This window comes from Salvia splendens, chromosome 15 (assembly GCF_004379255.2).
Source record: "Salvia splendens isolate huo1 chromosome 15, SspV2, whole genome shotgun sequence".
Classification (NCBI taxonomy): domain Eukaryota; kingdom Viridiplantae; phylum Streptophyta; class Magnoliopsida; order Lamiales; family Lamiaceae; genus Salvia; species Salvia splendens.
The window spans coordinates 3,194,650-3,209,533 of NC_056046.1; the positions used below are offsets into that span (position 1 = coordinate 3,194,650).

The window sequence follows — 14,884 nt, forward strand, 5'->3', positions numbered from 1 at the left end:
TATTGAGCATATAGCTATGTATAATGTGCACATAGTGAAATATATTGTGCATTTAGTGATGTACGTTGTGCATATAGTGAAGTATATTGTGCATATAGTGAAGTATGTTCTGCATGCCTTATAGTGTACTGTTTTTCCATTTTAGTGAAGTATATCGAGCATATAGTGATGTATATTGTGCATATAGTGAAGTGAAGTATATTCTACATGTCTTATAGTGTACTGTTTTTTTTTTCTTTTTCAGTGAAATATATTGAGCATATAGTGATGTATATTGTTCATATAGTGATGTATATTGTTCATATAGTGAAGTATGTTCCGCATGCCTTATAGTGTAATGTTTTTCCATTTTAGTGAAGTATATTGAGCATAGAGTGATGTATATTGTGCATATAGTGAAGTATATTATGCATGTCTTATAGTGTACTGTTTTTTTTTATTTCAGTGAAGTATATTGAGCATACAGTGAAGTATATTCTCCATGTCTTATAGTGTACCGTTTTTCATTTCATTGAAGTATATTGAGCATATAGAGATGTATATTGTGCATATAGTGATGTATATTGTGCATATAGTGAAGTTTATTGTGCATATAGTGCAGTATGTTCTACATGCCTTATAGTGTACTGTTTTTTCCATTTTAGTGAAGTATATTGAGCATATAGTGATGCATATTGTTCATATAGTGAAGTATATTCTGCATGTCTTATAGTGTACTGTTTTTTATATTAGTGAAGTATATTGGGCATATAGTGATGTATATTCTGCATGCCTCTTTTAGTGTACTTTTTTTAATTTCAGCGAAACATATTGAGCGTATAGTGATGTATATGCTTTGCGTCTAGTGAAGTATATTGAGCATATAGTGATATTTCTCTGCGTCAAGCTCTTTGAAACGTTGTCAACAGAAATACACTGCACAAGACCAGACCAAATGAATTTTCAAACCTCACATTTCAATAAGAAAAAAACAGGCAGTGATACTTTTTTCCGATTCTCCAACTATTGCTCAAAGAAAAAAAAATCAGACTTATAAGAGATTTTAATTTTACAAACTGGATTAGAAGAAAACGAAATCGCAGTGATCGTGAGGCAGTGAGGATTGGAGGACACAACGCCGGAAATTGACGGAGGAAAGCACGGTGATGAGCCCTAACTATACGACGACGAGGAATGGAGGAAATGGCGGCTGGAATGGAGGAAACATGACGAAGAATGGAGGTCATGGTGGCGGAACCCTATGTATTCGACGGAGAGAAGAGACATACGGAAGTGGAATGTTCATATTAGGGAAAGAGAAGACCCACCTCATTTTAATTCAGCAAAATGACCAATATACCCCCGAGTGAACTAAATTATTCATATAGTAAATCAAAACCTAAATATAATGCTAGAATTCTAAAAGTAATCTTAGCCTTTAATTTCTTGATCTTGTGGTTGAAATTTATTCTGTAGTTATATATTTAAGGGGTACCTGCCCCATATCACTTCCATAATATATATATCTAGTTGGAATTGGGGTTATACATATTTCCATTTGTCAAAAGTTTATTAGTGTGACACACTAAATAGGATTGTCATTTTGGTGTTTCTTGACTAGTGAATTTTTTCTCCTTTCATATATAGAACTCACTTTCATATATAGAGCTCACCCCATTTATATCTCTCTATTTCTTGCAACAATTAGCAATTATCCAATTGCTGCAAGATTAATAGAGTGCTAATTACACAAAATTGCAATCTACTTGAGAGATTGCCTCATGAATATTATTCATCAATTTGATCATCAATAACGACGATTCTCAATCTGACATTGTATACATTTTCTCCTCTGCAAGGATTTACAAAGGTAATGCTGGAATTTCCCCATTCTCTGAATAATTCGTGATTTTATAATTAAAACGCATTTTTTTTTTGTTTTTTGATAACTGGCTTATTAGGATTATGAATTACAGATCTAGAGATTTAATTTGAATTTTGATTCTGTTTGTGTTTGTGGCAATTGATCAAATGACGATTATATTGTGTTGAATCAAGGTCACATGATTTGTAATTCACATTAGCATTATGGGTTTAGTGTTAATGCAGAGGTAAGATGAACATTAATCCAATCTTATGTATGAAATCTGATGCGGTTGGATGGATGGACGGATTCATGTGTGTATGAGTTGTTATTGCAATTTGAGCTGAAATTAATTCATTTATAGATCACAAGAGCTGATTTTCCTCATAATTTGAAGCTGGAATGTTGTGCTATTTTTGTTATGCAGAGGTGAAATGAATTACAAAAATAAGGAATGTTTGGAGAAGGCATTGCCTCTTCCACCTCCATTGCCCTCTCACAAAATAGGGTTGTTAACAAGTGGATTCAAGAGGAGGGAGGGTTGCTTCTGTGCTCATAGTGCTGCAAATAATTCAGATCGTCTCTTCGATGAGGCTTATCGAGCTGATATCTCCATCTCGACTGAAGATGGTGGCATCATCTACGCACATGCCAGTATTCTTGTGAGTTTTGATAAAAGAACACATACACATGTTATGTGAAAGTTAAATGTAGCAAGTTTTTGAATTGATTTGGTAAATGCAGGGCATGGCTTCTCCAGTCTTCAAGGCTATGCTAACCAAATCGAAAGGCCGAGGTGAGAGAAAACGGCGATCAATCCCAATTCGTGGAGTTCCATCTGAAGCAGTTCGTGTTTTCATCCGGTTCTTATATTCATCCTGGTAAATAACTTAGCATCAAGTCATTATTGCTGTTCATGCATAGTTTATTCAACCATTCTTGTGCAAATATGAAGTGATTTTTTATTATTAAGAGCTTTTCTTGGTTAGATGGTTTCTTCGTTTTCATTGCATCCAATAATCGAAAATTGGCATTTCTACTTTGTGGATAGCTCCAACTGAACTCATAACATAGGATTGCTGTTGCAAGTAGTTTCCTGTTTACTGTTTCTACGCCTTAATTCCGTACATACTGTTTGCGTATGTCGTTTCTAACTGGAAAATTGGTCTAAACAAGAAACCGGTTAGATATGCGCATGTTGCACCTTGCTCACCAATTCGGTTTACTATTTGTAGCTACGAAGAAGGAAAAATGAGGACATTCGCACTGCCCTTGTTGGCACTGTCACATGCATATGCCGTTGGGGAACTAAAGCATCTATGTGAGCGTTGGCTGGAGACAAAATTGATGAACATCGAGAATGTAGTTGATATCTTTCAACTTGCTTTGCTGTGCGACTCTCCCTGGCTAAGCATCATGTGCCATCGCTTCATTGTATCGAACATCAAGGCAGTAGTATCCACGGATGGGTGGCAGGACATGAGAATGAGCCACCCAGTCCTAGAAAAGGAACTAATCGAGTCTTTGACCGATGAAGAAGCTGTAAGCATCAGAAATTCTCAAGAATGAGAGATATTTTCTACTTCCTATGCTAACAAGGAACATTTGAAACTTTTCCAGATACGAAAGGTCAGGAAGAGGAAGCAGAATGAGAGGAATATATACATGCAGCTATACGAAGCAATGGAGGCGATAGTTCACATATTCAGAGACGGATGTCGGACTATTGGGCCACACGATAAGGCCCCACGAGATGATCAAGGCCCCTGCGAATACCCGGCTTGTACAAGCCTTGAAACACTCGTCCGCCACTTCGCTGGATGCAAGATGAGAAGCTCCGGTGGATGCATCCATTGCAAGCGAATGTGGCAAATCTTGGAACTGCACTCGCATCTTTGCCCTACCCCGGATGGTTGCAGTGTACCATTGTGCAGGTCATTTCTTGCTTCCCCATCATATATTCTTAGATATGATGCTGTGAGGGTTCGTCGATGCACACCCGAACTCCACATTAGTATTGGTATTGTCCGCTTTAGGTGTATTTTTTGATTGGTATGTCACCAAGTCCTAATATTGGAGTTTTGGAAGTGCAGAAATTTTAGGCAGAGGAGGAGGAGACAGAGCAAGAAAGAAGATGTTAGATGGAGAATTTTGGTGAAGAAAATAGTGAGATCAAAGAGTATAACTGGAGGCCCTTTTCTCTCATTGGATTCAACATAATACAAGGAATTGAAGATGCGAATACATAATCATTTCTATTTTTCATTTTTTGATTCATATTTTGTGATCAAGAATTGATGCCATACCTTCCCAATTATATATTTGTATATATCCATTCTTTATTCTTTGTTTTTTTTCATTTGAAAAGATGAGTACATTAGAATGGAAGGTGTAGATTCTTGTTTAGTTGTAATAGTTGAATCACCCTAATAAGACATTCTATATTGGAGAAAAAATATTGTGCAGGTGAAGATGACTTTTAGGAGTGACTTTTCAACGGATTACTAATATTGGTGGACATTTTTCAATATAATTATTTATACAAAATTGGAAAAACATTACAAAAAATGAGTGAAAACAATTTTTTGTAAATATAGAAAACGACATGTATAAATTTTAAAAAGTGCTACTACTACTAAAGAAAAAAAAAAGTAAAAGGAAAAGTACAGAAAAGAGAAAAAAGGCAAAGCATCTACTAAAGCTGAGTTTAATTTGTTAGTAAAAGATAGGGAAGCAGAAATTTAATCTAAAATTAAACTGAGAAATAATAAATGTTAGGGAAATGTATGAGTGTGCTTTTTTTTTATATGTAATCAATTGATAAAAGTGAAAAAAATATTAACATTGGTGGTAGAACATAATAGCAAAATTGATGATGTTTTAAGGGACAAAATTAGCAAATTTTTATGTATTTCCACGTTGATTCAGTCATCATTTGCTGCAATTGGATTGAATTTGCTGCGCTTTTCTGCAATTCCAACTGCGGCATTGTATCAAACACCTTAAGGTCATGTGCTACAGTTTTCGTGATTTTGCTTCTGATAGATTGAAATTGTAAATTTGCAAGAAAACGAATGTTTGGATTGGTTTATACGAAGAAGAATGCATTTTTATTCATTTACTTATTGAAAATAAGCTTTCAGATCATTTATGTGTATATAAATTGAAAGAAGATTGTTCACCTGAATCCCTATTGTTTAGAAGAAAACGTAAACTAATTCATAAAGCTCCTCTTTCCTATTGATTTCACATGCTTGCTAGATATTGTAGCTATACATATCGTTCAAAATTTCCACATTCCCAGCTGCTTGTTTGAGCTCTTTCCTTCTGTAAATTTCAATTGTAGATTTTGCACTTTCATGGTGTGGTATGTGGCTGTACATGATGCTTGTTCTGTCATTCTGTGATTTTGCTACTTCATAAGCATCATGTGATCAAATGTGGTAGTTTTTCATCCGTAGATAGATTAACAGGTGCTATCTTCCCTCGGATTTGTGTGGTATCTATCGAGCACTGGCAACGATGCAGTCGCTGGTATCCTGAATGATCTCCCTGCCCCTACCGTTGCTATATCATGCATCCTCCCGACATCTTTGCACACGTTATCTAGTATAGCGAGAAAATCGCGTACAATCATGAAAATCCTGAAAGGATGAGCCTCCTCTTTTGCAGCATTTCCATGAAAATACGCTGTCACCTCTTTCACCAGTGACAGTGCTTTCCTCTCTTCAGCCTTGATTCTCGCGATTTCATCAGTAGCCTCTTCAAGAAACTCTTTCATTGAACTGAAGAATTTTCCTTGAGTGCTTTGCCTCTCGTATTGCATGACCATACTGGCCTTTTGTAGTCCCATTTCAAGCTTAGAGACGTAGCTGCTAAGTACGTCCGAGTCCATTCCTGCTGCCTTTTTGACACTGCCGATCTCTTTACTTAGCCCGGACACGATGTGCAGTCCTTGCTTCTTGAACTCCTCTTCTTTAGACTTAAAATTTGTTGTGATTTCACTTGCTGGATCCGAATCCGTGCCTTCTGATCTGATTATCTCTTGGACAACAAAGTGAAGTAAGGTTGTCTTACCATCTGTTCCTTTTACGTCTACTAGTTTTAGCAATGTGTCCAATTTGAAGGCTCTTGCATCGCCACGATTCGTGCCATCATTCATGCGGTTCCCTGTTCGTAAAACAGCTTCAAGCAGCTTTAGGAACATGCGGCTATTCTTCAATTCTTCACTTGCTTCCTGCATAGTAAGTGAGCTGTTTGTAGGAAGATTTTACATCTATTGTACACTCCTTTAACATTTCAAGAAAGGAATATTCTCTTACCTCCAGTGTTTGGAAAGAGTTTCTCAGGTATGCTACTTCTGTGTGGAAGTTGGCTCTATAAAGCATGGCCTCCACTCTTTTGAAGGCGAACGGTATATCAAGAATTGCCTTGAGGAATCGCTCTGCTGACCCCAGTTTCGAGCTTTCAGCCTGGCAGTCTTTAAGTTTGATCTCTTCCTCCTTGGTTGGTGCCATCTTCACCAAAGTCTCCAACAGCTCAGGACCCAATTCCTCTGTATTTCCTGCAGCAACAAAATAACATTCACTTTCCACGATTGAGTATCCATCGAGATGGAATTCGGTAATTGTCTCATTCACTATACAGTCAAATGTTCTTTAGCTACACTATGTGCTTACCGTTCTGCTATGAGCACGCGCCACTGTCCCAAATGTATATACTATAACAATTTTCCGCCATGCCATTTTATTTGCTTATATCTTTACTATATTATGTATGTTTGAAGTAGTTGGATTGAACTTCAACTCCAAGGACGATCATACTTGTTATATACAAAGAATTTGTTCTAGTTCTTCTTTGTAAAGCATCAGATGTCAAGGTATAAATTACTCACTGAAGAATGATACTCCTACTTAATTTGAATTTTCTGGCACTAATGAGAGACTAGTTTTTCTTGCTGATATCTCTCTTTTATGACTGGATATGCATTCAATTAATGAAATTTTGTTTCTCACCTAACCATATATAACTTCATACTGAGACAGCTATAAATAGGTATACAGAAGAGTGGCATACCATCTAGAAGTGCTTGAGCAACCTCTTCTCTGGTGACATTCAACGCGCGTAACAGGATGGCGATGTTCTGGGACTTCTTCGGATCCAACACTCTGATCTCCTTCTCCGTGGCTGACTTTTTAGTTGCATCTTTTGGAACTGAATTCACAGGATTGAACCCGAAAAGGGACTCCATGGCATCCTCATTTAACCTGCAAAGTACATGATCTATAAGTATGGATTGGCTTCCACACCTACAAAGAAAGCATCTTTCTACTTACTGGAAGGAGCTGGAGTTCAACTGGTCCCAAACTGTGACTCGGTCCGAGGTGGCTCGTACTTTGTCCCAATGCAGAGGCTTCAGTTTTGGTTTGGATCCACTAGTGTCCTCTACATCTACTTTCACTGTTGAACTGTCAGTGAAAGTTGATTTGGGACTAGGACTCTTTGTCTCTGGTTTTATCACTTTATTGGAAAATGGTGGTGGTTTGGAATGTTGTACATCTCCATATTTTATTGCGATTGATGATAACGGTGGCGGCAGAGGAGGAGGAGGCGGTGGGGGACGTGCAAGTTTGTTCCTTTTGTGAGAATTTGGCGGCGGTGGTGGCGGAGAAGGCGGCTTGATCGAGGGTATGATGACCGGCTTTGTATCCTGAGATGATGCTGAGAGGCGTGATTTAGGTGAACTTCTCTTGGAATGAGCAACTCTGTTGCTGTGGCGTGAGCTAGGTGACTCGTGGCTCACCGACGAGCCTTGTGGCGTGTAGAAGATGGTGTCGTGGCTCTCGTCGTCGGAGGACGACATTGGCGGAGGCGAGCTGATGGCCGGAGGAGGAGGGGGCGGCTTAGTCAGCGGCGGCAGAGGTTGCAGGTCTGGACTCGGCCTGTAGCGACTGAATCGCTTGGCCGAGTTCAGCTTCCTGTAGGGCGAGGCCGAGGCATCATCCCCGGCCACGCTGAGCACACTTGCGGCTGATGGCTCCACCGTGCCGATGTAGAGGAAGTTGGAGGGCGGCGGCAATGCCGGCTCCTCGTCCCCTCCAACGAGCTTCTGCGATCCGTGTCGTTTCTTGCTGCGGCGGCTGTGGATAACGAACGCCGCGGCCGACACCATTGCCAGCGCCAGCATCGCGGAGGAGACTGCGATGGCGAGTTTCTTGATCGAATTGCTCTGCCGCGGTGGTGGTGGTGGTTGTGCGGGTGGAGTTTGGTGGCTCTGATCCACTGGAAGTGAGTGGAAGAATGGTTGGTCTTGGTCGGGCGGAGGCGGAGAGGAAGTGTATGGGAAGAATGGCTGGTGCAGAATCCTAATTCTCTTCCTGTTGCTGTGTATCTCTTCATTGATGAATTTGGAATCTGCAACAAATGTGAGGAACATGAAAATGGTGATGATACAATGAGCTTTCATCTTGTGATCTCTCTTCCTCTTGTGTTGTTTTCTCTCACCTTATTCATCTCTTGAGAGAGAGAGAGAGAGAGAGAGAGAGAGAGAGAGAGAGAGAAAGAGGCTGTGAAGGAGAAGCTTCGGAGTGGTGCAAGATCTGGATGCTATTTAAGTCAGCACTTTTTTGTATAAATATTCCCAGTATTTTACAGTTTTTGCAAGTGAAAGGTGTGTTGTTTAGGTATTGACAAGTAGAATAATGTTTTTTTAGTAAAGTTGGTTTGTACAATAAAAATGATTTACTAATGTGGACGTCACATGGGATATGGCATGGATGGAATGATCCTCTTTTCGTGCTTTTAGAAATAAATAGAGGATGATGAGTGCGTAGTGCTTGGGCTAGAGGTAGGTTTGTCGCCTATTTTGGTTCAAGGGGAGTGGAAGACTAACCCGATCGACGATCTTTTTCGTGGTTGCAGTTTTGGTCGGAGATGGTGTTTGGTCAATTTTCACGATTTTTTAACAATTTTTCTCTAATTTAGATCAAAGTCGCATGTTTTTTCGATTAAGTCAGGCATCGATCGAAATCGCCGAATAATGCTATTTCACTGTTTGAAAATGTAGGAACCAAAACTGAAACCTAACTGATAAAATTGATTTGACAGCTTTGATTAAATTAGAAACACTGATTATGATTTTGAAACCAAACCGATAGTACCGAAATCGCATGTTTTTTCGATTTAGTGGGGTTTCGACCAAAAAAACGTTGATTGAATGCCATTTCACGGTTTGAAAATATTGGAACCAAAACTGAAACTAGACTGATAAAATTGATATGATGATTTGCGTTAAATCGGAAAACACCGATTACGATTTCGAAACCAAAACCGAAAGTCGGATTTGAGGCCACACCTCGACGTTCCGGATAAAACCTCACAACCCTAGTGCCAAACCAAATGGACCACCTCTTACCTTTTTTTTCTTGTCTAAAATATATTGTTGTTATGTTATCGCCATTTTGATTCTTTTTTGCACTTGCCGAGGCCGACATTTTTTTCCTGTTGATTCCCTTTTTATTACATTTCATTTTCCTCTTTTTTATTGTTTTAATATTCTCCTACTTTTTGTTAATTCATTTTCACATCCAGCTCTACTATTGCTGCAGTAATGATGCTCATCCTACACATAATAAACGATAACAATAAAAAAATTAATAATTCATTTCCAACTTTAAAGAATGAATGCCTTTTATAAATCACGGGCAAAATTAATAATTACATATTAATTTTTTTATTGTTTTTATATCTAGGGTGGATCTATTTTTCTTACACCAGAAATTCTAATTGAAACCGATAGCTCATTCTTATTTTTGTCCAAATAAATTAAATGATATGCCAATCAGTGAGTGATGTCGACATGAGGCGATATATATCCTTTTCAGTGCCTTAATTTCACCGTTGAATGATTCATTTCTCATTTCTCAGACAATAACTTTTTCGTTTTTCTTGACATTTAAATAAAAAAATATCATCTCACTTAAAAAAACAAATTATTTACACGATCGCAACAACTCATACTGTACATTACCACATACAATGAAAGGAAAATAAGAGAGGATAGAAAAGTAAAGTTTACTCCAGCAAAAAGTTGAAGTGGAAATAAAAGATGTGGTCTGAAATTATTAACACTTTTGTGAGGTAAATTAGATTTATGAAATAATTATATGATGAGTGTTTGAAGGATTATATGACCCACTAAATTTTTAAAATTTCAATTTATTCACCAAAATAATACTACTCCGTACTAGATTAGTATAGATTCTGTTTATCTCTTTATTCAATTTGCTTTCTCAAAGAAACACCAATTATATAGATAATAATTTTTAAAATATTGGCTGAGATTTGGTAGAGTCCCATCTCTTAAGAATAGTAAATAGTGATTATTAGGTAAAAGCAAACAAATAAGTGCAAATTAAAATAGAGATTTTTTTTTCGGATTCTTAAATTCGCAATTATAATTACATTATTGGGTTAGACAAGAATAATTGCTTGTTAGCTACGTACCATTATAGAAGAATAATCATAATTCGAAAGTCTACACGTAATTTCTACTCCATACACATTAAATCCAGAAGTAAAAGACGTGGAAATCAGACAAGAATCTAAAATCAAATCACTACTACAAGTGAAGTATAGCTCACGAAAATACATAAAAGAATAGAAAAGACAAAATTCATGCTGCTCGAAATGTCCTTAAAATTATTGGTGCCAAAAGCAGAAACTTAATTTAAGATTATAACTTAATTTTTTGAATTTACAAAATCGACGCTTCACATAGAAGAGTTAGATTCCTAATCATAATCACAAAGCACGTATTAGTGACCTTCACAATCATCAAACACATTAATTTTGTCATATTTTGTAAGTCCAAAGTAGGGGTGAGAAAAAAATCGGAAACCGAATATCCGAACCGAACCAAACCGAAATTTTGAAATTCGGTTCGGTTATTTCGGTTCGGTTTTGAAAATATAAAAAATTCGATTTTTCGGTTCGGTTCGGTTCGGGTGAAGAAAAAAACCGAATAACCGAATTATATATATATATATTCTATAAATTTAATATATTATATTATATATAATATATAGTATATTATTTTAATAAATTCTACTATATTATATATATTATATGTATTATTAATTTTATATTATATATAAATATTCTATTAGTATATATAAAATAAAATAAATTACACATATATATATTAATATTATATTTATTTATTCGGGTTTTTTCGGTTTTTTCAGGTTTTTCGGTTTTTTAAGTTCGGTTGTCGGTTTTTCGGTTTCGGTTTTTCGGTTTTTCGGGTTCGGTTCGGTTTGGATTTTGAACTAAATTCGGTTTTTCGGTTTTGGTTCGGTTTTGACAAAATACCGAACTGAAACCCGAAAGCACACCCCTAGTCCAAAGAATTTGACTTTCAAAAGGAGATACCAAAATATGACGATCTAAATGTTGATTTATTTTGGAAAAAAATGTTCAACTATGAAACATTCTAGTATATTTTTCCTTATAATTTTATTTCTAGGGTGGAGCATGTGCAAATTTGCAATATATGTTGATTGATGTTTTGGGATTGAGAGGTGAGTTACATTTTCAGTAATTTAATGGGCCAGTTTTCGAATATGTCTTCTATCAATAGTTTTCTGCCGAAAGCCCATTTTGCGGCCCAATTGTTACATCACTAGTCAATTACTGTGTTACACAGATTAAGAAGGGTTAATTAATTGCTATCCAAACTTTCAAAACTTAAATGATAATGAAGTTTAAAAAATTCTCAATTGTCTCATTTGATCAAATATATGCTAGTTATTTTTAGGTTCGAGTTCAAAATTACGTCGTTTAGTTGTCCACGTCATCACATTAATACACATTTACATCACTATTCATCGACAACACCTACACTTATGCTCCAATTTAGTAGTAAGTATTGTAGTATCAAATTTGTCTCCAAAAAATTATGGAACGACTAGGAAATTTTTGAAACTTCGTGTTTTATCATTCACATTTTTAGTTATGAATATGTAGTACCACTTTCTCACCTACTCGAGCTAGAAAAGCCTCATAGCCATCTTCAAGCAGAATTTAAACCTCAAATTCTCTCACGCTTCATAGGTGTGAGCTTGAACGCCTATTTGAGTGACTTAGCCCATTTCTCCTACTACATTACTGATAGGCTTTTAATCTTATCAGATTGTGAGCACCTGTGTTTGTCGTAAAGATTGAAAAAAACAATAGCAAAACCTAGTTGAAGTTCTAGGTAAAACAGGGTCCTTCGAGAATTGAAACTTTATTTCATATATCTCGATGATTTTGACTCTCTAATGGATCCTATTATTTATAAGATCACAACCCTGCTTAATTCGACTCTAAGATTCGGGAAAGAATCAAGAAGAAAACTTGAAAAGATTTAGTAAATCTATCCTAATTTAAAAGGGTTCGATGAAAGGAAATAAATAGCAAAAATAAGGAAAAGAAAACAAGGAAAAACAATTAATTAATATCTATCTAATAAAGCTCATAATCAGCGAGGTGTTTTGGCATGCCCGCGTTACGCTTCGGTCGTCCCGATCCTTGGGTCACGGGCTGCTCCTCATCATCGTTTGATTTGTCGACTTCTTAATCTTCTACGTCCGTTCCAGTGACTCGTCCGCATTTGTATGGGGTGGCTGGTGCAGGTCCATATCAATTACAAACAACTATTTGAATGAATAGGCAGACCTATTTGTGTTTGATTTGTATTTGTTCAATTGTTCTTCTCATTATTCGAGGACGAACAATGTCTGAACAAACCTTCATTTTTAAGGTTTCTGTCGTAAGAGATGACGTAGTTGATAGAGTGAGATGGGCTAGTTAATGAATAAAAGATTCTATTGGCACATTTAATGAATAAAAAGTTTTATAATGTAAATATGCAGAAATTAGGAAAGGAATCTGTATATGTTGGTTCATTTTAGCACGTGCTGTCACGGTTGAGTTGAGAGTGCAGAGCATCTCTAGATATGCTTTATTTCAGAATTCAGACAATCTCAAACGACATTTTTCTGCTCATTCACTTCAATTAATTAAGTATTATCGTCAATCATAATTAATTATTCTTGAAGATTTTGTCCACGCCAAATTTCAATTTTTTTCATATCATAGTAATTGTTATTATTATTAATTAATAATGACATCTTGCTTTGAATAAAGCTAGACAATGATTCAGATCCATAACGGATGCATATCCATAGATTACAATCTTAAACTACTAATTCAAATATTCTTAACGCAACCTAAATCTTCCTGTTAATTTTTGGCTTTCTGCTTCACAGATTAACCAATTTAAACTCATTTAAACTTGTACATGTTGTGGAGTTATTTCTCTAAATTAAGTATAACTAAACCGACATATACTCGTGCCCGGTGTAATTATATTGCAGAGACTGTAATAATTGTACTATTTATTTCGCAGGTATATATTGTACAGATCTTCAGATTACAAATAGTAATGATTGTCAGACTTTATTTATTTATTTAAACATATTTAGTGCATCAATGATAATCGAAATTTTTAGGTGAATTAAATGTTTACTACACCATGGACTCTCAATAGAAATTTTTAGCAAACCACCTTATAAGATTATCATTTGAATCAAAGATAATATTTTTAAAATTCACAAAAAAAAGTGCTGGGTTGTGTTTTAATTGGACATCCAACTTGTAACTCCAAAGTAAGTGATGAGTATACCACGTGCCCTCCATTGATGACCCTTTCATATTTTTGTTGATTTTTTTTTCAACTGTAAGGCCATCCACAACGCTGTTCCTATACCGTTCTTAAACCGTTCCTTAAACCACTATTTGAGGGCCCCACTGTACTTTTTTACTCCATTCCTTAACTAAGGAACGGAACCTGCAACCCTCGTTCCTTAACCGTTCCTTAAATTACTATTCATTCAATTTCATTTTTTTTTAATTTCAACTCAATTCAATTAAAAAAACAAACACATTTTATTAAAAAACACACAACATTAAAACAAAGTTACAACTTAAACTTAAAAAAATAAAAAGCACACAATTAAAATCATAAAAAATAAAAGTACACAATTTTAATAATTTCATCCGCCAAAGTTTGCCCAAATGTGCTCAATTAGATCATGTTGGAGTTGGGTGTGGGCGCTAGAGTCGCGTGTCCTTGCACGAATAGATAACCGTTCTTGTATAGACGGATGCGCTCCACTTCGAGGCGGACTACTTGCGGTTGAGCTTCCGGGGGATTCGGGGTCGAACCAATTTCCCGCCTCGGGTCCTTCGTCTTGGACAATCATGTTGTGCAAGATTATGCACGTATACATGATGTCGACCATGTTCTCCATGAACCACGTACGAGCCGGGGCTTTGATGATGTTGAAGCGCGCTTGGAGAACCCCGAACGCCCTCTCCACATCCTTGCGAGCAGCCTCCTGCTTCTGCGCAAAAAGAGCCTGCTTTGGGTTCGCAGACCCACTGCACGTCTTCACGAAGGTAGGCCACTTCGGGTAGATGCCATCGGCGAGATAGTACCCCATTTTATAAAGCCGATTGTTGGCGACGAAGTTGATGGCCGGCGCTTTACCATCCAAAACTTCGGTCAAGAGGTCGGACTGGTTGAGCACGTTTACGTCGTTGTTCGACCCGGGGACCCCGAAGTACGTGTGCCAGATCCAAAGGCGGTAGTCGGCAACGGCCTCGAGTATAACGGTTGGGTGGGTACCTTTGTGGCCGCTCGTGTAGGACCCCTTCCACGCCACCGGGCAATTCTTCCATTGCCAGTGCATGCAATCGACGCTGCCGAGCATCCCTGGGAATCCGTGCACTGTTTCGTGAAGGTCGAGAAGGAACTGACAATCGGCCGTGCTTGGCCTCCGGAGAAATTCGTCGGTGAAGGCTGCCCGGACGCCTTTGCAGAATTTGAGCAAGCACATTCGCCCAGTGCTATCTCCGATGTGGAGGTATTCGTCGAACATGTCGGCCGTTTGTCCAGTCGCAAGCTGGCGGATTGCTGCAGTACATTTCTGCAGC

At 37.3% G+C, this 14,884-nt stretch overlaps 2 protein-coding genes across 2 annotated transcripts; one reads left to right on the forward strand and one right to left on the reverse strand.

Moving 5' to 3' along the window:
- Positions 1-1,666: 1,666 nt before the first annotated feature.
- LOC121767689 (BTB/POZ and TAZ domain-containing protein 4-like) lies at positions 1,667-4,293 on the forward strand. The gene is made up of 6 exons (XM_042164016.1): positions 1,667-1,849; positions 2,271-2,505; positions 2,588-2,724; positions 3,079-3,385; positions 3,464-3,777; positions 3,937-4,293. The coding sequence occupies exons 2-6, from the start codon at positions 2,278-2,280 to the stop codon at positions 4,061-4,063; spliced, it is 1,113 nt and encodes a 370-aa protein (XP_042019950.1). The 5' UTR covers positions 1,667-1,849; positions 2,271-2,277; the 3' UTR covers positions 4,064-4,293.
- Positions 4,294-4,930: 637 nt separating this feature from the next.
- On the reverse strand, positions 4,931-8,531 carry LOC121769263 (formin-like protein 6). Its single transcript, XM_042166012.1, has 4 exons — positions 7,180-8,531; positions 6,920-7,110; positions 6,166-6,407; positions 4,931-6,080 (listed from the first exon to the last, which is right to left on the reverse strand). The coding sequence occupies exons 1-4, from the start codon at positions 8,307-8,309 to the stop codon at positions 5,310-5,312; spliced, it is 2,334 nt and encodes a 777-aa protein (XP_042021946.1). The 5' UTR covers positions 8,310-8,531; the 3' UTR covers positions 4,931-5,309.
- Between the last annotated feature and the right edge of the window lie 6,353 nt (positions 8,532-14,884).

What these genes read in the sequence shown, in the direction of transcription:
- LOC121767689 (XM_042164016.1), top strand. Translation starts at nt 2,278, where the DNA reads ATGAATTACAAAAATAAGGAATGTTTGGAGAAGGCATTGCCTCTTCCA. An exon ending in ACGCACATGCCAGTATTCTT is followed by an intron (nt 2,506 to 2,587) that starts GTGAGTTTTGAT and finishes TGGTAAATGCAG; the next exon opens with GGCATGGCTTCTCCAGTCTT. An exon ending in CGGTTCTTATATTCATCCTG is followed by an intron (nt 2,725 to 3,078) that starts GTAAATAACTTA and finishes TACTATTTGTAG; the next exon opens with CTACGAAGAAGGAAAAATGA.
- LOC121769263 (XM_042166012.1), bottom strand. Translation starts at nt 8,309, where the DNA reads ATGAAAGCTCATTGTATCATCACCATTTTCATGTTCCTCACATTTGTT. An exon ending in TGCTCAAGCACTTCTAGATG is followed by an intron (nt 6,408 to 6,919) that starts GTATGCCACTCT and finishes TTGTTGCTGCAG; the next exon opens with GAAATACAGAGGAATTGGGT. An exon ending in ACTCTTTCCAAACACTGGAG is followed by an intron (nt 6,081 to 6,165) that starts GTAAGAGAATAT and finishes CTTACTATGCAG; the next exon opens with GAAGCAAGTGAAGAATTGAA.